The 27,501-nt window shown below is 34.2% G+C and overlaps 3 protein-coding genes and 1 long non-coding RNA gene across 5 annotated transcripts in view; 2 read left to right on the top strand and 2 right to left on the bottom strand.

Annotated features, from left to right (window-relative positions):
- Nucleotides 1-772: 772 nt before the first annotated feature.
- On the top strand, nt 773-5,497 carry LOC112051647 (xylosyltransferase oxt). Its single transcript, XM_024090372.2, has 4 exons — nt 773-1,522; nt 2,221-2,363; nt 3,155-3,312; nt 3,387-5,497. The coding sequence occupies exons 1-4, from the start codon at nt 927-929 to the stop codon at nt 5,199-5,201; spliced, it is 2,712 nt and encodes a 903-aa protein (XP_023946140.2). The 5' UTR covers nt 773-926; the 3' UTR covers nt 5,202-5,497.
- A 1,513-nt stretch (nt 5,498-7,010) lies between these two features.
- LOC112051653 (ATP-dependent DNA helicase Q4) lies at nt 7,011-11,073 on the top strand. Its single transcript, XM_024090379.2, has one exon. It carries the CDS (start codon nt 7,114-7,116, stop codon nt 10,969-10,971), a length of 3,858 nt encoding a protein of 1,285 aa, XP_023946147.2. The 5' UTR covers nt 7,011-7,113; the 3' UTR covers nt 10,972-11,073.
- Nucleotides 11,074-11,818: 745 nt separating this feature from the next.
- The window catches only part of LOC128198789 (uncharacterized), a 107,477-nt gene continuing 91,794 nt past the window's right edge, over nt 11,819-27,501 (bottom strand). Inside the window, exon 2 of the long non-coding RNA XR_008251493.1 lies at nt 11,819-13,860. This is a non-coding gene — a long non-coding RNA (uncharacterized LOC128198789). The remainder of the gene's footprint in view (nt 13,861-27,501) is intronic.
- LOC112051658 (cAMP-dependent protein kinase type I regulatory subunit) lies at nt 18,813-26,802 on the bottom strand. Of its 2 annotated transcripts, none has more exons than XM_024090385.2 (7): nt 26,612-26,802; nt 24,101-24,262; nt 23,088-23,288; nt 22,584-22,803; nt 22,099-22,221; nt 21,424-21,604; nt 18,813-20,934 (listed from the first exon to the last, which is right to left on the bottom strand). In XM_024090385.2, exons 1-7 carry the CDS (start codon nt 26,771-26,773, stop codon nt 20,850-20,852), a joined length of 1,134 nt encoding a protein of 377 aa, XP_023946153.1. In that variant the 5' UTR covers nt 26,774-26,802; the 3' UTR covers nt 18,813-20,849. The 2 variants fall into 2 exon arrangements, with proteins under 2 accessions (XP_023946153.1, XP_023946154.1); XM_024090386.2 differs by lacking the exon at nt 26,612-26,802 and adding an exon at nt 26,251-26,268.

The following is a 27,501-nucleotide window of genomic DNA, read 5'->3' as shown; positions in this document are numbered from 1 at the left end:
ACTAGACATAAGAAAAACTGGAATGAACGTAGAATTTGTCTGGGTACCCTCCCACAGAGGTATAGCGGGCAATGAACTGGTTGATTCTGTAGCAAGACAAGGATTGTTTAATGAAGATTGTTCAGACAATATCAAAACTCCATTTACAGACTTTTATCATGAAGTAAAGAAGAGACAAAAGTTGCTTTGGCATGAACTTTGGAAAGAAACTAGTAAAAGTAAAGGATGTTGGTACGCAGAGATACAAAATGAAATACCGGTGCAGCCATGGTATTACAAAATGAGTTGGGATTCAAGAAAATTCATATCAATAATAAACCGACTAAGGTTTGGTCACTGTTTAGTGCCAAGCCATTTATTCAAATTAAAAATTTATAAAGATAACAAATGCATGTACTGTAAAAAAGACGACGCAGATATCAATCACATAATTTTCAAGTGTTCAGCTTTTGGTATACAGAGAATAATATTAGCAAGTTCGATAGAGTTAGTAAAGGAAGAAAACGAAATTAAGTGTGATCCCCGCCACATTAAGGAATTGTTGAGGAACCATTTATTTTATAAGCCTGTTTTAGATTTCATTAGTAACACAATAGAAAAATTGTAAAATACAGTAGTAAATTTATATTTAGACGACGACTATGACGATAATTTTAAGTGCTATGTATTATTTTTAAGAAAAATTGTAATATTTAAAGCAGGGCCTATAAGGACTTGTATCCAAGGCCGTAAAATAAATTAAAAAAAAAAAAAATGACAAATGACATTGACAATGACAATTGACAATAGCTTACAGCTAGAGATGTTTTTCAATTCAAGAAAAATGAAAATAAAATGAGTGAAAATACAGCAGAAATGCTTAAAACGAGATTCATAATCTTATTAAGCTGATAAGATTATTATTTTTCTATTATGAAATAGTTAACATGGCCAGCGTTCGAAGGATTTTTTATAAATATGCTAAGTGTTTAGCGCTAATTGTAATATGTACTTTCTTTGCTCAAATTATTATTTCCATAAGCTTTTTTCCCTCGATTCATGATAATTTACTTAAAAGAAATAGTTATAATTCAAAATCTAAAAGCGATATGGGCGATATGTCAGCTAGAAAAATTATTGCCGGTGTCGGTGACGATGAAGATTACCCTCCGAAAGGTTCGCACCAACATAACAAAGTTGTTCCACAGTTGAGATTGGAAGAGCTGGATTTTACGCCTACTTGTGATATTAAAAGCCGTGAAGCAATTTCAGCTATTCATCGCGCTAAAAGCCAATTATGCAAACAGCAAATTGTGAATAAGACATGTCTCATACAAAATGGTAATTTTTATCCAAAACATTTGCCAAATTATTGTGTTTCTAAAAATCTGGCTTATGGACGACATTTAGGATGTTATTTGGATGAAAAAAAGCTAAGACTGCTTTCTAGTTACTATGGAAATTATGCCAACATTAACTCACCAACCTTTTGTTTGGATATTTGTGTTCAAGCTGGGTTTCCTTACGCCGGAGTGCAATATTCGTAAGTCATTCATATAAATCAGTTAATTGTAATTGATAAGTATCTAATTAATAATCACTGATTCTTATCACAATGTTAATTACTTTTAATTTGTCTTAAGTGATTAAATACTTCCTTTTCTGGCCTACATAGTATGTATGTAGATACTGAGTCTACATAAGTACTGCCATTAATGTAGACTCAGTATCAATTGAGCTTGTAGTCTAATTAAGTAAATTGGTTTTAACCAACAACATAAATATTGTACCTACAGTACATAGATTCAATGGTCACTGTCATTTGCATGGCTCACAGAACTGACAGAAGATTGTATGGAAACTTGTCAAATAGTTGCTCCTCACTATAGTATTGGGAACACTTTATGTACTGTAAGTACAATATAATGTTGTTGGTTTCACCCAATCTGGATTGGCAGACTTCACACACACAGAGAATTAAGAAAATACTCTGGTATGCAGGTTTCCTCACAATGTTTTTCTTTCACTGTTTAAGACATGTGATATTTAATTTCTTAAAATGCACACAACTGAAAAGTTGGAGGTGCATGCCCTAAATCGGATTCAAATCCACACTCTCCAACATCGGAGGCAGAGGTCATATCTCTTTACTTAGTTGTTTATAATGGCTACAACCATTATGTTTTTACAACAAATAAAAATATAGAGCAAAGCAAACTGGTAAAATATAATATGTTTCAGATCAGAGTGTTTCTGTGGTGAACAGAAACCCCCCGCTTCAGCTGAAACTTCAGATGGTTTATGTGACATGAATTGCCCGGGTGACCCATCACAGAAGTGTGGAGGGTATTTTACTATGAATGTTTATGAAACAGGCTTAGACAGTGAGTTGATATTTTAATAATTGTTATTTGGCATTCAAAACCACAAATATGAAATCTAGTTACACAGGAAGCAAATAATTCATTTATTTTAAGTATTTTGTTATAGTGATGCTTCTGTGGAAATGGACCCACAGAAGCAAATAAACAATCAGAATATTGATTGATTTGTTTGATTTTTTTACTTAGCTGTAATAATTGGCATTGAAAGGTACAATACAATATAACAGACCAATTCTAAAAGACCTTATTATTGATTTAAAACACAAATGTCAGTAATTTAGTTGAATAAGGATTTAGACCAAAAGGGATTGGGGAACAGAAACAGAGAGAAGGGTATAGCCCGGGCTGTGGCGATGTGTGTATACACATGTTTTGCTAATGTCACTTTTGACTCATCACATGGCATACTTGCGCGTCCACTCTCGGGCTAATTCATTGTACTTTTCTCTGTCAGTTTTGTAGATCCTAGCAATTTCTTAATCAAATAAAAATCCTTTTCACTCTTGTGGTATTAAGTATTGAATGAATAAGAAATAACAATATCTTAGCACCTCAATTTTATGTGGGGGTGCTGAATCCATAGTGTGGCAGAGAGGAAAACTTTGACCAGGGTCTGGGAATTTTTACTAAGGTTAGTTCATTATGACATGTCACCATTCACATTCTCTGCTCATGTTTCTCTTTGCCTAGCCAAAATTCGTGAGATGCTATTAAAATTACTAATGAATATTGTAACCTGTCAAAGTACCTACTTACTACTTATTTACCCTAATATTTATTTATTATTGCAGAATTTGTACCGCAAGTACCACAAAACTCAAACATTAAGGAGGTGTCAGTTAAAATAGTATTTCTACTAACTTTAAATGGAAGAGCACTGCGACAAGTTCATAGATTAATTAACTCTTTATATCGAACAAATCACTATTTTTATATCCATGTTGATCAAGTAAGTTATTATTGTTTAATGTTTTGTCGCTATTCCAACTATTTCAGATACTAATATGTGTATTTGCATTCCAGAGACAAGATTATCTACATCGTAAGTTATCTAAATTAGAAAAGCGATTTACTAATGTAAGATTAGCCACAAAAAGATACTCAACTATATGGGGTGGAGCTTCACTTCTAAAGATGTTGCTAGACTCAATGAAAGACATAATTAGATTAGGTTGGAAATGGGATTATGTTATTAATTTAAGTGAGAGTGACTTTCCTATTAAATCCTTAGAAGAACTTGAAAAATTTCTTTCTGCAAATAAAGGATTCAACTTTGTTAAATCTCATGGACGAGAAGTTCAACGATTTATAAAAAAACAGGGGCTTGATAAAACTTTTATAGAATGTGAAACACACATGTGGAGAGTTGGAGAACGAAAACTTCCTCAGGGTATTGTTATTGATGGAGGAAGTGATTGGATAGCTTTGTCGCCAGATTTTGTTTCGTACATAGTTGCAAATCATGATGAATTACTAGTAGGTCTAAATGTTATATTTAAACACACACTTTTGCCAGCTGAATCTTTTTTCCATACAGTATTACGTAATTCACGCTTTTGCAATACATATGTGGATAATAATTTACATGTCACAAATTGGAAGAGAAAATTGGGTTGTAAATGTCAATACAAACACGTGGTAGATTGGTGTGGATGTTCCCCCAATGACTTCAGAACTGAAGACTGGTTAAGAATACAAAATACCCAAAATCGGCAATTGTTTTTTGCAAGAAAGTTTGAGCCCATTATTAATCAAGAGATCATAACAAGAGTTGAACAGTTTATAGGATTTACTGATCATAATTTAATTTCTAATTTGGATGCATACTGGCAAAATCTGTATGATGTACAAGATCTAACAGCTAGTACAGATGACTCATTACTAACACATGCAGAAAGTATTATTCGTCACAATGCTAAAATATTAGCTGAGGAAGGTTGTAAAATTCAACTTCAAGAAGTTATTGAAATGAATGTGTATAAATATGCTGATGTATATAAGGGAAACCTAATTTTATATAAAGCTTTAGTGAATAACCAAGAAGCAATATTAGAGACTTGGTATAAGCCAAAACAACATTTAGATTTAAATGTTAAGAATCAGGATACTGAATATATAAAATTTTTTAAAGTCAGCTCAGACTATGATCAAAAAGAAATGACTTTTAGAAATTTAGGTAACATATTAGGCCCCTTTTCTGAACCAGTATTATTATATCAGTTCTCACCACATATTGATAAGAATGTTGGAAATTTCACAGTTCTTTGGCTGGACCCAGCTGGAGTTGTTGCTGATGTAAACATGGTCCATAGAGATGAAAATAACCTAACCAATTTCATAAAACCAAATATAAAACAACCATTACTCCCTGGAGTTTGGAAAGTGGGCTTATTTGATCAAACCAACACAGTAGCTGTCACTGAATTTCTTATAACACCTTTAGAATATTTTTCGGGAAAAGAAGTTACACAACAGGAGGCAATCCTGATACACAGTGGATCACAAAATTCTTATAAAAATATAAGTTTTGTAAAACCTATCAATTTTATACCTATACATGCTAACAGGTTGTTGTTAGCCGAAATATCAAATGCAAATACCAAAAGGATTAACAGTGATTTGATGGAGTGGATAGATAGTTTAAGCATAGAATTTTATAATGTTCTAGGTTCGTGTATTTTATTTAATGATGACAATGTAACACAAACAGATCGAGTGATGTGTGGTAAATACAAATTTCAACAATGCATTTTATCTGTATGGAGTTCTCAATCGCCAGATCCAAAAGGCTTTATAGGAAAATTGGATAAAAAAACAGGAAGACTGAACAGAGTATGAACCCATACACATTTTAGCTACAGAATATATAACATGTTGAAGCAGGAGAGAAGCAGAACAATATATAATTTAATAAATATATAAATATATCAAGCTGAAATTCTTACATGAATCTACATTAAAATGTGGACCAAGAAGAAAAGTGAAAGAAGTTGTTTGGCACTCATTGAGCAGGGACGTTTTTTGGTCGCTAATTGTGCATCCAGGTTTTAATAAGAGATCGACGTCAGAACACCAATTTTTCTGTATCATTTATTCTACCCCCAAATAAAAGATACATTTATTAAATTTTTAAATGAACTTCTTTATTCAATAAGTAATAAGTATGTATTTATACTCAGCATTTGAAATTATTAGTTGGTTCCATAAATTTTAATATTTCAGTTGTCACATTTGTGTGTTTATTTCACAAAAAATGATAATACGTATTGTATTATTTAGAAAACAAATATTGGAAAACTACGTTGATTTTTCAGCCGACGTTTTTTATGTATGAACACGCGTAACTACTCGTTTACAATGAGTGGTCCAATTTTGATATTTTTTTATTGGGAAGGGTATACTTCGAACTTGGTCCCATTTATATTTGGAACAAAAATCTAATCCTAATGGTAGGAAAACGGGATGATTGATTGTATACCTATCCATTAATTGTAAAGTCAAACCACGTTTATCTTTATTAAAGAGTAGGTACCTATTATAGTCCAAGTTTGATAATTATTTTTTTTTTACTAGATAGGGCCTCAAAGTAAGCGCCATAATGTGAAAAAATGTATTTACCCTAAGGGTGAGAAAATAAAAAGAAAAGAAAAGTGTAATACAATCATCACTAGCCTACGCCTCGCATTTTCACTTGCGTATTTCCCGTTCCCGTGAGAATACGGGGATAAAGTATAGCAAAGACTCGCAAATAAAGGGGCTTTCTAGTGGCAATAGAATTTTCAAAATCGGTTCAGTGAATATACTACAATAACACCAACTTTACCTCTATAATTTAGCAGACGCCCCGTGGTTGCACCCGCGTAGTTCTCATTCCCGTGGGGATAAAATGTAGCATAAGACACTCAAATAACGTGGCTTTCTATTAATAAAAGATTATTCAAAATCGGTTTAGTAGATCCAGAAATTACCTCGTAGTGCAACGTGGTGAAACCCATGAAAAAAAACCATTACGCATCTCCTTGACATCCGCATAAACATTAAACAAACTTTTTTCATAATTTGTATTTCAAAATGTAACAATTACCAATAAAAAATACTCCATCTTATTTCCTTAGTTTTTGTGAACAGTTTTTAAAACATTTAAAAACGAGGCCAGTTTTCTTTGTACAGACTCGTAAATCTATGAGTAGAAGTAGAACTTAATACCAGAGACGTGCTATTTTCAATATAAAATGGGGGTAGTCCGAGGGTTACAGCACTTACGTCAGATTTTTTATAAAAAAAAGATTGGGCAAATTATCCGACATGTGCCATTTTCGAAATTGCATATTCATTTATATTCTGTGGTTACGTCTAGATTTTCTAGGTTTAAAAGACTATTTATCCAGAGCCAACCCCGAGACTTTGAAAAATGTAATTATAATCTTTGACTGTGAGTCTGTGGTGTGAACGTAGAGAGAGAATGAGAAATATACTTTTTTTAAGGGTGTAGTTAAGACTACTTTAATCTCTTAGTCGAGTACGAATAATTTTTGGATGACGACCTACAAAATGTTCGTACTCGGCTAAAATACTAAAGTAGTCTGTAGGGCCTTTAATACCAAGGAAACTATACTCAAAGGTATGAAAGTGAACGTTTGTCATTTTCATTGTCAAAATTTGTTATTCAATGGCGGGAACGCGAATATTATCATGGTGATTTGTTGAAAATTGTATACCTTTTTTAAAGTATGATTTCATTATCTTGACAATGGATTTAATAGAATCAATTAAGAAAGACAAGGCCTATTTAAAAAGTAAATTAATCGTAAAAACTTGGGAAAAGGATTTCAAACTTAAACACTCGCGCACACCATCGAAGTTTGATATAAAAGAAGCTCCTGCAAAAATAAAATATGCATATAAAAAATATTTTATGTTGAAAAGTACTGCTCTTGAAAACTCTTTGTCTATTTGTGATTATGAAGAAGAATTTAATTTGTCTCCAGAAATTATGCTTCCTATAGAAAGTGCTCCTGATTTTGCTCGTGACGTTGAAAATGCTTCGGAATCATTAATACCAGCGCTACCCAGTGGTCAAGAGCTAGACAGATTGTTTTCAAGTCCTAAAATTAATCACAACTATGAGAGCCCTATAACCGATAATTTGTCAAAGAAATTGTTTCACAATAGAAAATTTTCTATAAGAAATCCAAGAAAATCTTCAGTGTTTAGGTCACAACAAATTTATGAGTCACAAGGTGAAAATAGTCAAAGTGATCAAAATAAGACAGATTTGTCGGAGCTGAATGTAACTGAACAATCTTGTAATAGTGTGTTGAACAATGTTAAATTAATAACAAATAATGCCACTACTAGCCAGACCAGAGATAAGCCAGAAGAGCAAATAATTTTGTCTGAAAACATTTTAAATACAACCTCAAATGTGACTGATAGTTTAAAAAAATCTTCCATCCGGCAAATAAATATAGGATGGCTCGAAAGGGCCACTGGATGTACAAATGACAGTATGAATAAAAATTATTCCTCAGATCATGTGGAAGCATTTGGTTTAGGAAATTTATCAATGTCTAACTCAAACCAACCGATTGATTTTGTTGAAAACAGTGATTCTGATGACGATATTGCTATTAGTAAATTGAAACCAGCTCTAAAGAAGCGGAAACTTAACGCTTCACAAGCTCTCAAAAGTGATGATAGACATAAGGACCATGTTAGCAATGACCTCTCAATCAATGTTGAAGCTACAGGGAAAAAAACAAGGAACAAAAGTAAAACTTCCATCAAAGCTGCAAAAGATGTAAAAATGTCTGAAAATAAAAAAGGTGACAACCTTAATGAGCAACCACCTGATTTAGCAGAATATTTACCTTTTGGTTTAGTTGAAAAAGTTAATCCACGCCATACCAATGTATCAGATATCCTTAAAACTGTAGATTCATCAGTCAAAAAACCTAATTCAAAAACTTTAGGTAATACAGAGGGAATTGATAAAATTGAAAAGAAAATCCAAAGTGGCACATTAAATGAGAATTTTGTAAAAATTAATATAGAAAAAAAAGTGTTTGTACGAGGAAGAAAAGGCTTTAATTATTCAAAATATAAAAAACAGTTGTGGAAAGACAAAAAAGCACTTCATGGTGGAATGGAGTTCCCTGAAGGAGGAAAAATAACATGTTTTAAATGTGGTTCAGAAGGCCATATGGCCCGTTATTGTACAGCACAGAGAGAAAATTCTCTTTTAGCTTTAGAACAATGTGATGAAAGTGATATGCCAACATTAGAGGATATGCAAAAAATCATTAGTGAGAACAATAAGGAATCAGAGGAATCAATTGAGCAACAATTGAGTTCTTTTGTTTATGAAGCTACTAAAGTGCCAGATGAGTTTATGCAACTATTAGCTGGCACTCCAGTAAACGCAAGTGAAATAAAATCAGTATACAATGAATCTGAGGAAGATACCAAAAAAATATATGACATTCTAAAAAAATTTGGCCATGATTCATTTCGTCCCGGTCAAGAAGTAGCTATTAAGCGTATTCTTTCAGGATTGTCTACTTTACTTATCTTGTCCACAGGTGGTGGAAAGTCTCTGTGTTATCAGCTACCTGCTTTTATCTATAGCCAACACTACAAATGTATAACTTTAGTAATTTCACCACTGGTTTCATTAATGGAAGATCAAGTATTAAGTATGCCTGAATTTTTAAAAGCAGGATGTTTGCATACAAATCAAGCACCTACACAAAGACGTAAAATAATAGAATGTTTAAAAAATGGTGAAATTAATATTTTGCTCATTTCACCTGAAGCTCTTATTGCTGGTGATACTTCGAGTGGATTTGCAGGGTTATTTAAATCTCTACCTAACATTGCATTTGCATGTATCGATGAAGCTCACTGTGTCTCCCAGTGGAGTCATAACTTCCGTCCTAGCTATCTTATGATTTGTAGAGTTCTGAGAGAGAAATTGAATGTAAAATGTATTCTTGGTTTAACCGCTACAGCAAGTCAGGCTACAATTAACAGTGTGATTGATCATTTAAATATTCCAGATGGTTGTAATGGTGTTGTTACCAACCCTGCACTGCCGAGTAACTTGTATTTGTCTGTTTCTTTTGAAAAAGATAAAGACAGAGCATTAGTTTCTTTGCTAGCATCTGAAAGAATCAATTCATTCAACTCTATAATAGTGTACTGTATTAGAAGAAATGAATGTGAAAGAGTTGCTGGAATAATAAGAGCTTGTCTTTCACAGCCAGGAAAAATAAACATGGAACAACAAAGTAAGAAACGCAAAAGAATGTCTTATGTTGCTGAACCGTATCATGCAGGCATGTCGGCAGCTCAAAGAAAAAAAATTCAAAAGCACTTCATGGATGGTACAATAAAAATTATTGTTGCAACAGTTGCTTTTGGTATGGGTATCAATAAATCAGATATTAGATGTATAATACATTATAACATGCCACCTAGTTTTGAATCATACGTCCAAGAAGTTGGAAGAGCAGGTAGAGATGGTCAACCTGCCATATGCCACGTATTTATGAGTAGTAGTACTTCTGATAAGGATGAATTGCTCAAACATATATATGCAAATTCTATTGAAAGGACAGTCATAAGGAAACTTCTTCAAAAGGTATTTATACCTTGCAAATGTATGTCTTCAAAGAATTCAGTCAACGAAAACAGATGTGAAGGACATGAAGTTAGTATTCCTATTGATAGTACAGTTGAAGAATTAGATTTACCGTCTGAGAATATAGCAACACTGTTGTGTTATATAGAACTGCACCACAAACATTACATAAAAGTGCTTAACAATGTTTATACAATGTGTAAGATTTCATCATATGGAGGCCCTATCAAAATTTTAGAAGCCGCTAAAACTTGTCCTCCACTTGCCATGGCCTATTTAATAGAAGGAAAGAAAGACGCTAATGTAACAAAGAATAGTGTTTTAGAATTCAATGTTATTGAAGTAGCAGCAGCAATTGGTTGGGAAAGTGGAATGACGAAATATCATTTGAAAAATTTAGAATGGATTACAAAGGAGGGTACTTCAAAGAGGTCTCTCTTAAAAGTAGAATTTAATACACTAGGGTTCAAATTGAAAGCTCCTGGTGACTTATCTGCTTCAGAACTAGACAATGTATTAGATGAATTGCATAAAATTGTGTATGACCAGGAAAAGAATCAGTTGCATCAGTTGGAAGAAATCAGTCATGCCTTCAGTAATTTTTGCAATCATTCTTGGGATCAAATAACTTTTTCTGAAGAAAACATGGAAGAAAAATCTAATGAATTAAAATCTATCATAAATAATTATTTTTCAAGACAAAATGCTATGGCAGACAATATAGATTTAAAAGAGAGACCCTTGGACATTGAAAGTGTTACTTCTGATGTTCGAGCATTAATAGCCACTTACAAGGATTGTAAATTCACTGGTAGGAGTGTTGCCAGAATATTTCAAGGAATACAATCGCCAAATTATCCAGCTATAGTATGGGGAAAATGTAAGTTTTGGAGATCACACCTTCATGAAGATTTCTATGGCATTGTTAAAATAGCCACACAACAAATATTCCAAATGAAAATGTAATCTTACTAATGACAATATTTTATATCAATGAAATATTTCTACTTTGACTTGATAAGACTAGATACATAAATATAAGTAATAAATTATTGATTTTATGTAAAATGTTCTTATTTATGAAAATCCACCTGTAGGTAAGTGGAAAATCGTTATCTGCATGGAAGGAACATGTTACAAAATTCGCTTCTATTATTCTGACTATCGCCACTAACACTTGAACTTTATGGTACGGTATTCAATATTGGAGCCGTGATAGCCCAGTGGATATGACCTCTGCCTCCGAAGCGCGTAGGTTCGAATCCGGTCAAGGGCATGCACCTCCAACTTTTCAGTCATTTTAAGAAATTAAATATCACGTGGCTCATACGGTGAAGGAAAAACATCTCGAGGAAACCTGCATACCAGAGAATTTTCTTAATTCTCTGCGTGTGTGAAGTCTGACAATCCGCATTGGACTATTGGCCTAACCCCTCTCATTCTGAGAGGAAACTCGAGCTCAGCAGCAGTGAGCCGAATATGGGTTGTATTGATGATGATGATTCAAGTTTTAAAATTTTATGCTATCAGTAAAATTTTTGTCTGGCTGTATGTTCGTTATAGAAATAAAAACTACTCCACGGATTTTAACGAAACTTGGTACATTCTTCATATTCCTGGGCAGGTTATAGTATACTTTTCATCACGCTACGATCAATAGGAGCAGAGCAGTGAAGGGAAATGTTGGAAAAACGGAAGAAGTTACTCCATTTTTACAGCGATACTACTGTAATAAGGGCTGAATTAAAGAGGTCTAAGGGCGGACGAAGTCACGAGCGTCCGTTAGTAAATAATAAAATATGAATAAAACAAATTCTTTAGAAGTAACAAAATTATATTTATAACACTTTATTATATTAAGTAGGTAGTAATAAATAATTAAAATTAACATCTAACTCCTTATTCATGGGTAAACTATTGTGATTGAAATTTTTATGTCCATAAAACGTAAGAAATTGGTATTTAGTTGTTGTTATTATTGGTACTTAAAATATTTATTAATGGTACCTATTTAATGGTAATTAAAATATTTATTTATTAAGCTATAGTTTAGTGACAATTATTCGAAAAGAATTAATCAGTTAATAAAATAATTAAATACATGTCATAATTAATCTAGTTTTCTTATATATGTAAATAATAAGTAGCGTAGGCGATCATTTGAATGAATAGAATCATATAGCTTAGGTAGTCATTTAGATTAGTTCTGAACTTCTGAAGGCTATATTTGGCCAGCTTCAGGATGGTGCAATAGGGTAGTTGACTCATATCATATTTTATTATCTTAATATATAAATGTGAAAGGTCATTCATCAAGAAAACTCAAAAACCGCTTGACGTATAAAGATGAAATTTGGCAGGTACATAGGTTGTAGTTAGTAGAGGTCAAAGATTACAGTGTGGTAGAGGTCCACAAGTAAGAATTTTGCGAGAGCGCCAGATTAAGGAGGCCTAAACGCGGACGAAGTCGCGGGCGTCCGCTAGTTTAATATAAACAATATTAATTTCGTATAGTACTTGGATTATGGGTCTGAAATATACTAATTTAAAAAATTACTAAAAGATTATTTTAAAATGTCAAGTTAAAAATTGCGTATTTTATATATTTTTTTCCAAAAACACCGCAATTTCGTGACATCATAGTATTAGTAAATATTAAAAATCATGGTTTTCAATAAAAAACTAAGCCCAAAAACTAGTAAAAGAAACTTGCTTGCGTAATGTTACAGATAAAATATAGACAATCAAGGCGGACAGCGTTTTCGGACGTTTAATTTAAAATTAAATTAAATTTGGGAGTATTTAAGTCTCAAAAAAAACAATATACTTTTTACGATCTAATAGAACGATAATGAACAACTTAAGACCGTTTTTATAACAGTGTCAACTACCCTATTCAAGTTTACAAACGTATCAATAAGTAATACTGTGCGTATATATTTTGTTTATTATTAATAAAGGTCACTTTTGCAACTTCCACGTTGGCCCAGTGGTTAAGCCTTTTGCTTCAGATCACGAGGTCCTGTGTTCAAGTGTCAAAAACTGAGATTTATTTTGAAAAATGAATTCTCAACCAAGAGTTGGGAAGCAGGTGGTATCACAACCCCGTGCACTTTAAGCCATCGGTTCTGTGTGCCTAGTGGCAGTACTCATACAGTGACGATCGCGTTACCGTAAACGCGAAATTCTAAAGAATTGAAACAGCGCCATCTAGTGGCACTACTGTATGAATAGTGGCATACACTAAGTGACAATAGTTTTCAATATTTGCATACTGTTACAGATACAGTTGTGCAGTAGTGCCACTAGATGGCGCTGTTTCAATTCCATATAAATTCGCGTTTACGTTAACACGATCGTCACAGTATCAAACTGCCACTAGGCCTTCTGCACAACTGTTTCAATTCCTTAGAAATTTGCGTTTACGTTTACGCGATAGTCACTGTATGAATACATTGAAAACTGCCATTGGGCACACTGGTCATTGCTATTTAAATCTGATAGTGCTCGTTAAAGAGTCACATATTTTTATATTTAATTATAAAAAAAATATCTTTGCTGACAATGATGAAGTACTTTGTTGATGTACTCACTTCAAATTTATTAAACTTAATTTTTATGTAATACAAAGATTTCATTACTGCATAGTACTAAAGCGGTTTACTGTATTGAAATAAACAGTATTTCCTAGGCTAAATGCCTGATTAATCACAAGCATAATACTATATGGCACCTACAAGAAATAACAACCGATTTCGTAAACAGTAAGTTACAATTATTATTAGTTTAGATGTGTAATTAGGTACACACGCTAGCACAAGTCAGGGACCAATTTTATTTATACATAACATTGACCTCATAAAATAAAAGGGCACACAATCATGTATAAAATTTCACTTAAATACTGGCTAATTTTGCTTTGACAGTTTTAGAATTATTGGTAAAGAAAATTATACCTAAAAGCCTTTAAATATAGTCCAACATTCAATAAAATCACAAATTCAGAGCAAATTCAACCTTAAAGATTGAGTTTAAAGCTGAATTTGCAAATGCGACTACTTGAATTGAGTGCCAAGAAGTTGTGTTTGGCACTCATTGAGTGGGGATGTTTTTAGGTCGCCGATTGTGCATACACTTTTTAATAGGAGATCGAAGGTACAAAATCTAAAAACAATAAATATTAATTAATTTAAGATTATCATAGTCCATCACAAATGTGACGGGAGTGGGGAACGGTGAAATATTACGAAATGAGTGTGAACTAATTTATGGCTTTATTTAGGTTCCGTTTTGTCGTCTACACCACAGAACATTGAACGCTAAAGCTATAGCTTTAGCCATGGAAGGACGAAGGGAGCGTGGCCCGCGTATCCATATCGCACCTTCGGTGCAACAAAGTCAAAAATAGCCAAAACTGCAAAATCGAGCTAAGTATGCCAAATCGTCTCTGAACCATGCCTATACGTGGGGCAACAAAAACATCCGCGAAAGTGTCTCAAAATTCTACTAGATGGCGCAGGTGCCTTTGTGGTTATTGGCGGTTTGACCATTCGTTTTGGGCCGACAACGTTTCATTGGACAGTAGTGCCCCCGCGCCCGCGAGTGTCTGACGTACGTTGGAGCTACAGCCACACAAAGGTAGTTATGACCATTTTTATTCTCACTTATTGGAACAACAAAAACATATCCATTCTTAAGACCTCAATTATTTTTTACAAATTACAAAAATTCTGGAGCTACAAAGGCATTAGTTATAAAAGCGTTTTTGTTGAGCCAACATTATTATATTTAACTACACAAATTGGAACTAGAAAGTCACTAACTAAAAAGTGTTTTTTTAGGTCCATTAATATTATTTTTTCAACTATTCTATTGGATCTACAAAGTCTTAAACTATAAAAATGTTGTAAAGGTCCAATATTAGTATTTAGAACGTGGTAATAAAAAGACTTGTGACTTTTTAATTCCATTTTTTGTATCTTAAGTACTAGCTGTTAAGTTTAAAAACAAAATTGAGACTTTGTTACTCCGTAATCATTTACTTATTAATTGTTTTTTGATCAAAGTTGCACCTAAATGTATATCTTACATCTAGGTGCACATTGTTTTTATTTAAATGCTACTTTGATGAAGATAACGATGATCAGTAATGCTATTCTCTGACAGACTGTACGACGAGCTCGTCGCCGAAACTAGCTTGTCCTCAATGGATTTTCAACCTTATTCTTCAAAAGATAAAGTCGAAAATCCAATAAAGACAAACTGTCTCGAGGCCGAGGACCAAAACAGTTGATTTTAAAAAAATTAGTTTCGGCTTTGCCGCGGCAATGTGTCTTTAGAGAATAGCACTACTGTATTTTATCTACGGTATCTTACATGCATGAATAAAGCCACTTTGACACACCCTGGAACGAGAAACTTAATTGGAAGTTGGTATAATTTGTAATTTCTTTAATAGAGAGGCTGTTCAGTTAATCTATTTAATTAACCTTTCATACTATCCTTTCTACTGTGTTGTTTCTCACTTCAGGCGCGCGCCTCTGCATTATAAAAAAAAACATTGTAAATATTTTTTTTATTTCAGAGAGCAATGGGTTCCCGAAGTAAAAAAAATATTTCTATGGTGGTTCAAGACAATAATTTAAGGGAAAACAATACATTAGTTGAAACCTGGTTAGCGAACTTTCATCCGGAAGACCAGGACAATGATCATAATTCCAATTTAGAATCTTCTCGTTTTTTAATCAATAATATCTCCAGTACTTGTGATACAAAAAATGAACTGTCAGTTACTAAACTTAATGACAGGAGCACAATATGTACTAATGACGTGGACACAGTTTTAATACCAGAAGTAAACGCTGATGCAATTTTACCAAATACTGTAATAGAGAATGTTACAACGAAAGATATTGATAATGTAGTCATTACTACAGATAGCGAAAGACTTAACCTTTCAGATGATGGAGAAATAGTTTCTTCCAATGTTGTTATCATAGATATAATGCCAGAAAACACTTCAACAAAAAATATGCTAAGGCAAGACACCATCTCAAATGCCATTGAAATTAACCCAGATAATAATGAAGATTTTTCCGTGAGTGATGGATCTGAATATGAACCACCGCAAAAAAAGCGACAAAAGAAAGTTTTCCAGCCAATCCGTAGACAATCCAGCTCTAGCAGTGATTCCTCTAGCTCTGACACCGACTCCTCCAGCTCAAGTAGCGGATCATCCAGCTCAAGTTCATCTAGCTTTGGCAATCGTTCCAAGCACTCCAAATCTACATCTCGTTCCAAACGTGTTTCTAATTTGTCAATTGTACATCATAATGCAGCCTCTGAAAATATTCAACCAAATACTGAACAAGCAAGTATTGTAACAAAGTCTAAAAAAAGGACCAAAAACCCAAGTCAATGGCAAAAAAACCAGAGAAAGTATTTAAAAAACACTGGTCAAGCATATACGTCATCTAGAGGTAAAGCCATGCCAGAAAAAAGTATTCGTCCACCTTGTACGAGTACCTGCCGATTTTCTTGTTCAAATAAGTTTTCCACAGACGATAGGAATGTAATATTTAATACATACTGGGGTCTTAATTCTTTTCAACGACAGCGTGACTTCCTTGCTTCTTGTGTAAAGCAAGTTGAACCTGAATTCCGTACTATCAAGATTCGAAAAGGTGGAGACATGAATAGAAAATGTAGAAAACCAAACACATCCTACTTTCTTGTAAATAAAGGTAGTGAAATAAGGGTTTGTAAAACGTTTTTATTGAATACATTGGCTATAAGTAATAAACCACTACGTACTGTAACTGAAAATAAATTTGCAAGCATAAGTGTAATTCCAACAGATAAACGCGGTAAGCACGGAAAACAGTCAAAGCTGGATGCTGAAATAATTCAATCTGTACGTGACCATATTAATTCGATCCCTAGGATGGAAAGCCACTACATCAGAGCCAATTCATCAAGAGAGTATATAGATGGAGGTTTGACTGTAGCTGAACTACACCGTAACTATAGTCAAAAACGTATTTCTGACAACAAGGAACCTGCAAATTACGACGCATACCATCGGATTTTCAATACCCAATTTAATATCAGCTTTTTTATTCCTCGTAAAGACCAATGTGACGTATGTGAGGCCTTTAAGAATGCTGTAGATAAAGAACCGTTGAGGTCCAGCTATAATCTACATCAAGAGGAAAAGAGTCTTAGTAGAATAGAAAAAAAACAAGATGTAGACGAGTGTAAAAAGCCTGATAGCAATAGCATTGTGGCTATATTCGATCTTCAAGCCGTATTGCCTTGTCCTATAGGTCAATCGTCGGCATTTTTTTATAAAAGTAAACTTAATTGTTATAACTTCACAGTATCAGATATTAAGGATGAGAAAACATATTGTTTCTTTTGGCATGAGGGTCTGGGTAAACGAGGAGCCAATGAAATAGGTTCTTGTTTGTACAATTTTTTAAAAGAATGTTCTTCGACTAAACCAAATTCAGACGTAACTTTTTTCTCAGATAACTGTTGTGGCCAACAAAAAAACAAATTCATTCTTAGTTTGTATTATTATGCCGTTTCAACCTTGCCAATTAGATCGATAACACACAAGTTCTTAATTCGGGGACACACGCAAAATGAAGCAGATAGCGTTCACTCGGTAATAGAGAAAAGTATTCGTCGAGCAAAAAAATCTGGACCAATTTACACGCCAGATCAATATGTGACTCTAATCCGTAATGCCAAAAAGACCGGTAACAGTTTCACTGTTAATGAAATGAGTTTCAATAGTTTCTACGATTTAAAGTTACTTTCTAACGATATTAACTTGAACACCGGCAAGAATGTTGATGGCGAAACAATCAGAATTTCGGATGTTAAAGTCGTGAAATTCATTAAAGATTCTGATACCTATTTGTACAAAACCACGTATAAAACTGAACATTGGAACAAAGCTAAAATTAAAATTAGTCGTGCAGGCAAAAAAAATATCGCAGATATTAATTTGAGTACGGCTTATAGCTCTAAGTTGCCTATTGCGAACAATAAAAAGCAAGATATTCGACAACTAATAGCTGCTAATATAGTTCCAAAATATTATGAAAACACGTTTAACAGTTTATTTGATTAATTATTATTTACAAAAGCTTAAATATAATTAAAATAAAAACTAAAATAAGAAAAAGTATTAAACTTTGCAAAAGTGCGTTTTTTACTGGATACTTACATTTTTTTGATATTATGTATATTTTTTATTATAAATAATAATTAAAAACAAAAAAATAATAAATAAATAACAAAAAAAAATAATAATAAGAAGACCGTTATATTTTACTACTTATGTTTCATTATCGTTTGCTGTCTGCTAAAATGACAACAAAAAGTAAAGTCAATTATGATGGGCCTTTTTGATGAACATTATTTCCAATTATTTGTTTTATTATATATTTGATTTATTATATATTTGATTTATTATATATTTTTATTGATTTATTTTTTATTGATTTATTGATTTATTATATATTTGTTTTATTATATATTTGATTTTTCTAAGTTTTTTTTGTTTATACTTAAGTTTAAAGATTATTATTAAACCATTTATAAGACTTATTAAAAGACTGTTAGTAAGTTCCTAAGCTCTAAAGACTGAGTATTATCTAAGTTTGCCTTTCCTAGAATTTGATTACAACTCAAAGTATGAATATGATGCCAAATAATGTTGTAGTTATAAGAATTTAATTGTTTTGAGTTACCTTTTTATTAATAGTTGATTTTTCAAGAAGAATATATAGGTACGATTATGTTTGATTACGACACTTTATTTCATTTAAAACCTTATCCTAAATAATAAGCTTAAGTCATAAAACTAAATAATTCCTGGTGCAACAAAGTCACAATTCAGGACACATTTTTTTATTATGTCTTTTATTAGGATTTTTTTGGTAATTTAATATAAGATTTTTACGTAAAACTATAGCAAACAAAATAAACAATTAATTTTATAAAAATTTTAAACCTACTATAAATAGCTATCCAGAAATACGGAAATAAATGCAAAAAAAATATTAAAAGTCTTCTCCTGTAAAATTAAAAAATGAGCTGTTGTGACTTTGTTGCACCGAAGGTGCGATATATCATCATATATGAAGACGTACGCTTAGGTGTTTGTATTGTAAGAAAATTGTCTTTCAAAACAGTTATAGTAGGTACTATAGTATATTATAGCACTGTTGCCTTGCAATAATCACGTATTACTAACTTAAGTTTACTTTATATGAACTCAATAAAAGTCTATTTTCTTTTAATACAGAATCGATTTTCTCGAAAAAACAAAAGATCACCAGTGACAAATGGAACTTTTTCGAAATAAATCTTTAGGTAATATATAGGCGTAACAACAAAAGTGAGTTTTTCCTTTAAAATCCTCAGTTTTCCCGGTATTCTAGACCTTCCTTACAGTCCATGGGTCTTGAGCAAATCGAAGCTATCATCAATTTGTGTCAATAAAAAAATGTAAGTAGTAGTAAAGAATAAAACAACTTTCAACTCTAAATCAACGCAATTAAGTTCATTTTTCAAACACTGAAGAATAACAGAAAACATCATAATTTCAAATTATGTAAGGAGTTAATTAGTGTGCTACATTTTGACACAATCGGTGTGTTTTTTAGGACTCGCCCCTGGGTACGGAGTGTTTATAGATAAAAATGTCTATGTCATCTGTGGTCTATACTGTCAAATGCTTGTCTGTACTCCTTACATACATAAAAGGAGACAAACTATAAACAGTATTTTAGTGCTTATATGGAGCATCTTAATATAGAATATGACCAAAAGACTATAATTTCCCAAGCGACTTCTATGCTAATACTATAAAGAGGTAAAGTTTGTGTTGTTGTCGGGGGTAATCTCTGGATCTACTGGACCGATTTGGAAAATTCTTTTACCAATAGAAAGCTACATTATTTGCGAGTGTCATAGGCTATGTTTGGTTCTCATATTCACACGGGAACGGGAACCACGTAATTGAAACCGCGGGGCGTCATATAGCGGCATTTCTGCGACTTTCAGAAATTTTGTATTATCTCCGAAACTATATAACTAATTAACATACTGTAAAGGGCAAATCTTATCTCTATAATATCCTTGTGATTATTGAATAATTTATTTTGATAAGGATTTAAGTTTAGTTGTGTAAATAATGACGTAAACCTTAATTTAAAATTTAAATAATTTATTAAAGTACTAAAGGTACTATATCTGCTAAAATATAAAAGATAGATATATGGTGTCGCGGACTTTTTTGTAGAAATTTTAAAGGTTCAAAAAGCCTCCATACATTTATTTCAGTTATACGCAATGGTTGAGGCAGCGCATGCGAATAAGTAAGTTTTTCGGTCTGACCTGTAAGAGAAAACCCGCGATATCTCAGTAGTTATATATGATAGAAATATAAAATATAGCCTATAGCACTCCCCGATAACGTAGCATTCTACTGGTGAAAGAATTTTTAAAATCGGTCCAGTAGTTCCGAAGATTACCCCATTTCAAAAAATTGTTACAAACTTACAAACTTTACCTCTTTATAATATTAGTATAGATTGTTCAAGTTGACTAAACTGCTTGTTCTGATCAATTTTAGATGACTTGGTTCCCCAACTCGAAGATAAGCTCGCAAAAAATTAATAAATAGTTAGAAAAAAGGTAAAGTTTACATCAAACTAAACGCGTAGTTCCAGCACGCGTATGGCGCATCCATCGAGTGGTTACTTGCCGTCAAATGACACACCGAGCCGGCAGTGATCGATTGATATTGAACTTAGATATAGTTTTTTTCACACTGAGAGGGAAACGAAACTGTTGTATTGTGCGATGTTCCTCTTCAGGATGTCAGCGCAGAGACCCAATACTCGCTCAAATCTGAAAATATAGATAATATTTTTATAATAGTGCAGAAGGTACACTTTGCAACGTCATTCAAATTAATAGCGACTCTAGTTACTACACAATAAAGTGCAATTTAGCTTGCACACGGCTAGTTGTCTACAACTGTCCTGTCTTTTTATCTTTTAGTTTGTCAGACTACATTACCACTGGTGTTGCCTGGTTATAAAACAATATTGAATTAGCTTCTTTTGCCCGCGACTTCGTTTGATTTTAAATACTTCTTTTGGCTAAACAAGGTTCAGCAGATGCGCGATCTGCTGTTATAGCTTAGCAACATCGTTCGTAACACTCCCGATGGTCCGCGCGGGCCGGGGGGCGTATATAAAGATGAATGAAAAACTGACGCGAATGATGCACCGGCGGCGCGCACGGTGGCGGCGCGCGGCCGGTCCAGCAGCAGCGCGATCTGCCGCTAGCAGTGTTAGTGTATGTAAGTAGAGTGGTGTGTGTGGCGCGACGCACCTGGCGCGGTCGAGCTTGACGCACTTGAGCGGGCCGGCGGCGCGCACGGTGGCGGCGCGCGGCCGGTCCAGCAGCAGCGCGATCTCGCCGAAGTAGTCGGAGGGCCCGAGCCGGCCCACCTCCACCGCCTCGCCGACCGCCTCGCCCGCGCCGCCCCGCTGCTGCAGCACTACTGCCGTGCCTGCGTCAATTTTTTTTTTTAAATTATTTTAATTTTTAAGGCTGTTGTCCCACTGGCGTTTTTAAGACCGTTAGCCTAGCTCTGCGTCGATATCGCGTTTTTTCTGTTTGCAATGTGGAAACATTATGCAAACACTAGGGCACCTTAACCATGACAATCACTTCGAAAGCACACAAGTAATCAAAAAACACAAACCATACTGTATGTTTTATTCGACAGAATCGCGAGACAAAATTGCCTAAGCGCCATCTAGTATCGATCGTGTCAAACTTTATTCTGTACAAACATTATTCATTATGAAAATTGTTATACTGATCTGAACACACCATGATGAGCACGAGGTTGGCACATACAGTTTGCTTTGCGTGTTAAAAAGAAGCATCTTCGAATGTTTTGGGAGAATGATATTTGACGCAAATTGTTGATTATTCACTCGCAAAATAGTTTTCTTTTTCCCCAACCCAATACAAATGGCAATGTATATCGTCACTCACCTTCCACTATGATGTAGAAGTCGTTGCCCGGCTCGCCCTGCCGCACGATGGTCTCGCCGTCGTTGAACGACACGGGCTCCAGGGCGTCGGCCACCGTCAGACGTTCCCATTTCTCTAAGCTTTCTATTAAAAAAACATTATCTTAGCATTTTATGCTCGGATTCTCAAACATCACTCAAAATAAAAAAAAATCTACGTCTCTCCTTACACAGATCACATCCTAAATTTAGTGGATTTTTTTCAGTTTGAAGTAACTAATACCAGAATAACAAAAAAAATTATCCTCTGACGATTTGCGTGTGGTCATGTAAAGTACGAAGAAATAAAATTCACTCAAGCACTGAAACGCTGCGTACGAGTCCAAGGGACATCAACTATGTATGGATGCAGACCTCGGCGATGCGAGTTCTATGGTAAAACAGTGAAGAAGCAACTAAATCGAGAACTTTCTGGGCGTACTTTCCGAAATGAAGCCATAAACGTACCGAGTATAGAGACGCGCGACAAGAACTCGTCGTACATCCGCCGCTTCCTGATGGTGGAGCCCATGAGGATGCGGCGGTACGAGTCGCGGTCCAGCCCCCACAGCTTGAGCGGCGTGCGCGCGCGCACCGTGGCGGCGCGCGGCGTGCCGTAGATCAGCGCCAGCTCGCCGAAGCTGCCGCCCTCGCCGATGGTGGTCACCACCTCGCCGTTCACCAGCACCTGGGGCACATTGACATATCTTTTTTTTTCAAGTAAAACTTCTTTAAGCATGCTTGACTAAACTGGTGCATGAAACCTTGATTGTCTAGGCATCAGATACACCAATTCACAATTATCTGGTCTGGTCTGGTCTGCCAGCCGTGATCTAGTAACTGTTCACATATCGACAGTTTACGTGGGTTTTTAAATTCATTTCAGTTACCTTGCCTCCTTTGAGAACATTTTCTCTTCCGAACGAAGCCACGAACGTCTGCTTTTTAATTAATATATTTATTTATTCTCACCTCAACTTCGCCAGAGTCAATAATGTAGAAGTTATCTCCTTCATCCCCTTGCTGTATCACAGTTTCACTCTGCAGACACTGCACCGGGAACATGGCGTCGAACATGTCGGCGCGTTCCGATTCGTCGAGATGTGTGAACAGCACATTGGATGCGATCGCTCGCGACAACGCGCCCATTGTCTTATAGTCTTTTGGCACCACCTTGAAAATAATACATTAAATCAATACTTCACCCCCCATTGGCTAGTACAGTAACGCAAGCAACCAATAAGGTCCTCATTTCTGATTAGATCACACCAAGATACTTGTGAGCATAGCTCGTCCCATCGCCCTCTATGTGACTCTCGAGCCTTCTTATGTCGCCAATAGATAGCAACGAAGTAATTTAAAGATATCTTTGTTTTATTGAGTTATTATATTTAGTTATAGTATAAACAATACTAAAACACGAACAAGCTTTTTTTTTTAATTTTGTCTGTTTGTCTATTCTCTGGAACAGATTTTAATGGTACTTTCACTGGAAGATATCCTTCTCAATAAAAAAATCGAAACAGTCCGCCTGAAGAGAGTACAGTCTGTTTCGATTTTTTTATGAAATTTTTTTATGAAAAATTCATGAGCAAAATGCTTTGTTGTATTTACGAATTAATAGTCTTTCTATATTAAATAAAAATTATTTTATTGTTATCTTTTTTTTTCATTTGATTCTCTAGAAAATATTTTTGTTTTTTATAACTATAAATAATTATTTGGTTTTTAGTTTGTTAAAGGTTTACAAATGTTAAAGGATCTGGTTGGGTCAGGTTTCGCTTGTCTTGTCATCAAAGGAGTTGGTTAGAGGTTACGGTTATGAATTTCAGTCACAAAAGTTTGTCAAGGAATTCTTAACCCTACGCCCATTGGTCACAAGTCCAGGGCTCTTCTTGAAGTTTTCTCTCTGCCACATGCTGGAGACGGCACCCGCACTGTGAATCCACGGTATCCAACTAATATAAAGCGTTTAAAAACATTACCTTTTTGACATAGCTAGTAGCATCTTCCTCTGTGACGGGCTCGGCGCTGATGCCCCCGCGGCGCCGGGGCAGCTGGCCGCCCGGCACTGGCAGCGGCGAGAGCTCCCCATCCGCTTCGCCCTCCGACGTCGCCGCAGCCGCTGCAGCCGCCTTCACTTGCTCCTGTACACAATCAACCAAATTTAATATAGCTTCTCTTCATCATTATCAGCGTATTTTAACGGCGCACTACAGAACCAGCCCTTCCTTCTTGTCCTTATAGGGACAGGGGAAGGAATGTGCAGGTGATACCCACCGTGCTGCTCCAGTGAGGATTGACAGGCCTAGGGTAGGGTGCTAATGTTAAATGCATTAATTACCACTATCAGATGTTAATATACAGGGTGTCCCGTAACTAATGGATAAAAAGCAAATGGTCGATACACCACCCAATTATATTAAACTAATTTGAATAGTTTTCCTAAAATCATTAGGGTGACCAAACTGACCAAGTTATATGTTTTTTTCGGATTTTTCAAAATTTTCTATCTCGAATCAGTTTTTTTAATGCTTTGAATGCAATAATTATTTTTTTGTCATTACGATGACCCAATTAAAAAAAATGTTTGGAGCTGAAGTGTACCATTATTTTTAAAACTTGTACATTTATTGAGGTTTGTAAATTGGTATAAAACTTGTGTCTTTTCTTTGTATTTGCAAAGTTGCTAGTAAAAATGTATGGGCGGTGCTGAATTTAGGGATTTAATTAGGTGGTGTTTCTACCATTTGCATTTTATCCATTAATTATAGGACACCCTGTATATATTGCTTTCCAAGGAGCAGGGTGCCACTAACTTCGCTGAGAAAATTTTTAGAAGGAAAACTCACTCAACCCAGGATTCAAATCCATGACTGTGATTCTAAGCCATATAGGCTAACCACTGTGGAAGGAAGGAGGACCGTCGAAATACAATGAAGCATCATGGTTCTTTTTTTGTTAGCAGTATGATACAAGAAATGGATTGAAAACTTTACAAAACTCACTTTACTTTATAAATCACTTTACAAAAGTTGAAAATTTGTCAACTCTTGGTCTCACCAAAGGCAAATATGCAACTAAAACTAAAAAAAAAACAGATTTCAAAAGGTCCAGGGTCCTTGACCCTCATTTTTCCAAGTCTTATCCATATACTTTTAATTTGTTTATTCCTATAAACAAATTAAAAGTATATGAATAAGACTTGTCTAAGTCTATTCACCAGACTCTTAGCTTCTAGGCACCCTACACTAGAGATCCTTTCATTCTAATGTATAATTCTAATTTCTAAGGCCAAGCCTTTTTAGTTTACATATTTTTAACTTTAAAAATAAATATACATAGAAGGTGGAACACAAACAAAATAATTAAAGCACTCGTTACTAAATAATTAAGTAGAATTACTAAGACACAAGAGCAATCTCAAGTTAGTATTTTTGTATTTGTCAGTCCAATTAGTTATAAAATATCAAATTTTGTTTCTTGCAAATGGGTAAAGTAAATTGTAAATAAATCTACTACATAAAAATAAGTCGGGTTTCCTTTCTGACGCTATATATAATATACTCCAAAACTGCATTCGTTGGAAAGGTCTCGGGCTCTGTGAGGTTTATAGCAAAGAAAACGGGGTAGGGTAGGGGTAGGCGTAAGTCAAAGCGAAGCTTAACCGAGTCCTCTAGTCACTAATTGATATATTTTGTTCTGTTTGTGAAAATGATATGATTTTACCCTGACTGTGGAAAGCGGAACAAACAGCGCGAAAGTGGGACTGCCCTGAATGTATAGTCACATTATTTATAGGGATTTATTACGTAAAATATATATATATTCTTCTTCTTCTTTCCTGGGATTGTTCAGCACTTGGCCATTAAAGGTTGGCCGTTCTACGTCCGTAAAAAAAGGAATATAAGGAACATCCTTATGATCCTTCTATAAGCTACAGAACATAGCCTCAGCATAACTCAAGTAAGTAGTATAAGACAAATAAGTAGTAAGTAGTACTCTTCTATAAATTATAGATATAAATATGAATGTAGTGTAAGCATATTAGCTAAGAGGACTTCTTATAATAAAAGGTAGATAGCTTAGTGTCTAATAGATGATAATACAATCTCACTACTGTTTTCAAACTCACCATAAGCAATCTCGATTTTCTAACACAAAAAAATTAAAAGTAAAAGATTTGTGGATACTGTTCTACTCGCGAAACTTATTCCACACAAACGAGGAAACGTTACGCAGTCATTAAATATAGTTTTACCACAATATTTATAGACTAAATAAAGATCACTTCTCAGGAATCTTCGCGATTCTATTTTAAGTTTGCTGTCAACTCGAGTATCATACGAATATAAACTCTCCGTCCCCACCACAAAATATTTTCAATTCGTAATATTTTGGGGAATCATAAACCTTATTCGCATCATTAATTAATATCTATTTTTATTAGTATCTTGGAACTATTGTTTTTGATAAGTCGTCTAAACAACACTTACTCGTTCTAGTTTTTGAAAATACTGTCTCAAAAACGTTACAGGATTTTCAGGTTTATGTAAACATAGCTGAACTATACAATCTTTTAATAATACTTGAATATTATGATTTTGAATATAGTTTTCACACTGATGTAAACATTGTTCTTCCTCCATTGAGTCCATTTTTATTGTTTTTTCTGGCCTTTCGCCATTTCGCCATAACTATCTATAGATTATAAAAATATTTCAAGCTTCAACTGTTCAAGCAAAGACTAAGTACTACAAAAGAGTTTGTGAGTAATAAAGGTTTGAAGGTCAGACTATTTATATAAGGACCTGCCTCACTGGACGTTACTTTTCTATCAAAATATATAATACGATCAATGATCTAATGTGATTATAAAAACTATCTACATAGAATCGATGTTTTATAGCTATAACCGTGTTTGACGGTTAAATAGTTCCGAAAAAATAAAATACCTTTCTGATTATTTTAATACTGTAAAAAACAGTCCACAACTTCCATTCTAGTTTAGTTTATGATAAATACCTAATCTATGGTTGTTTTCCTCGAAAAATGACAGACAATTTTATTTGTGAATTTGGGTGCCATACTAATCCTTACTCTGAGGTTTGAGGGTTTGAATTTGAAAGATGAAAATAAAATAAACTCTTTGGTTTGGCATTTAAGGGCTATATGAACTAGAACTCAGAGCCGTCAAAGAAAATAATATTAAACCGTAGATTTACGAGTTGGTACAAGAATTAATAGATGTAATATACCGTAGATATACCTTTTATGCATATATTTAGGCTCAAAACAATTAGAACTCAGAGCTTTACAGCTTCCTAAAAATAAGTGTTACTAAGTCTGTGGTTGGTCTGTAATAGTCTGTGGTGAGCACTGAGCA

This window comes from Bicyclus anynana, chromosome 15 (genome assembly GCF_947172395.1).
Source record: "Bicyclus anynana chromosome 15, ilBicAnyn1.1, whole genome shotgun sequence".
Lineage (NCBI taxonomy): Eukaryota > Metazoa > Arthropoda > Insecta > Lepidoptera > Nymphalidae > Bicyclus > Bicyclus anynana.
This window is presented reverse-complemented; position numbering and strand designations above follow the sequence as displayed.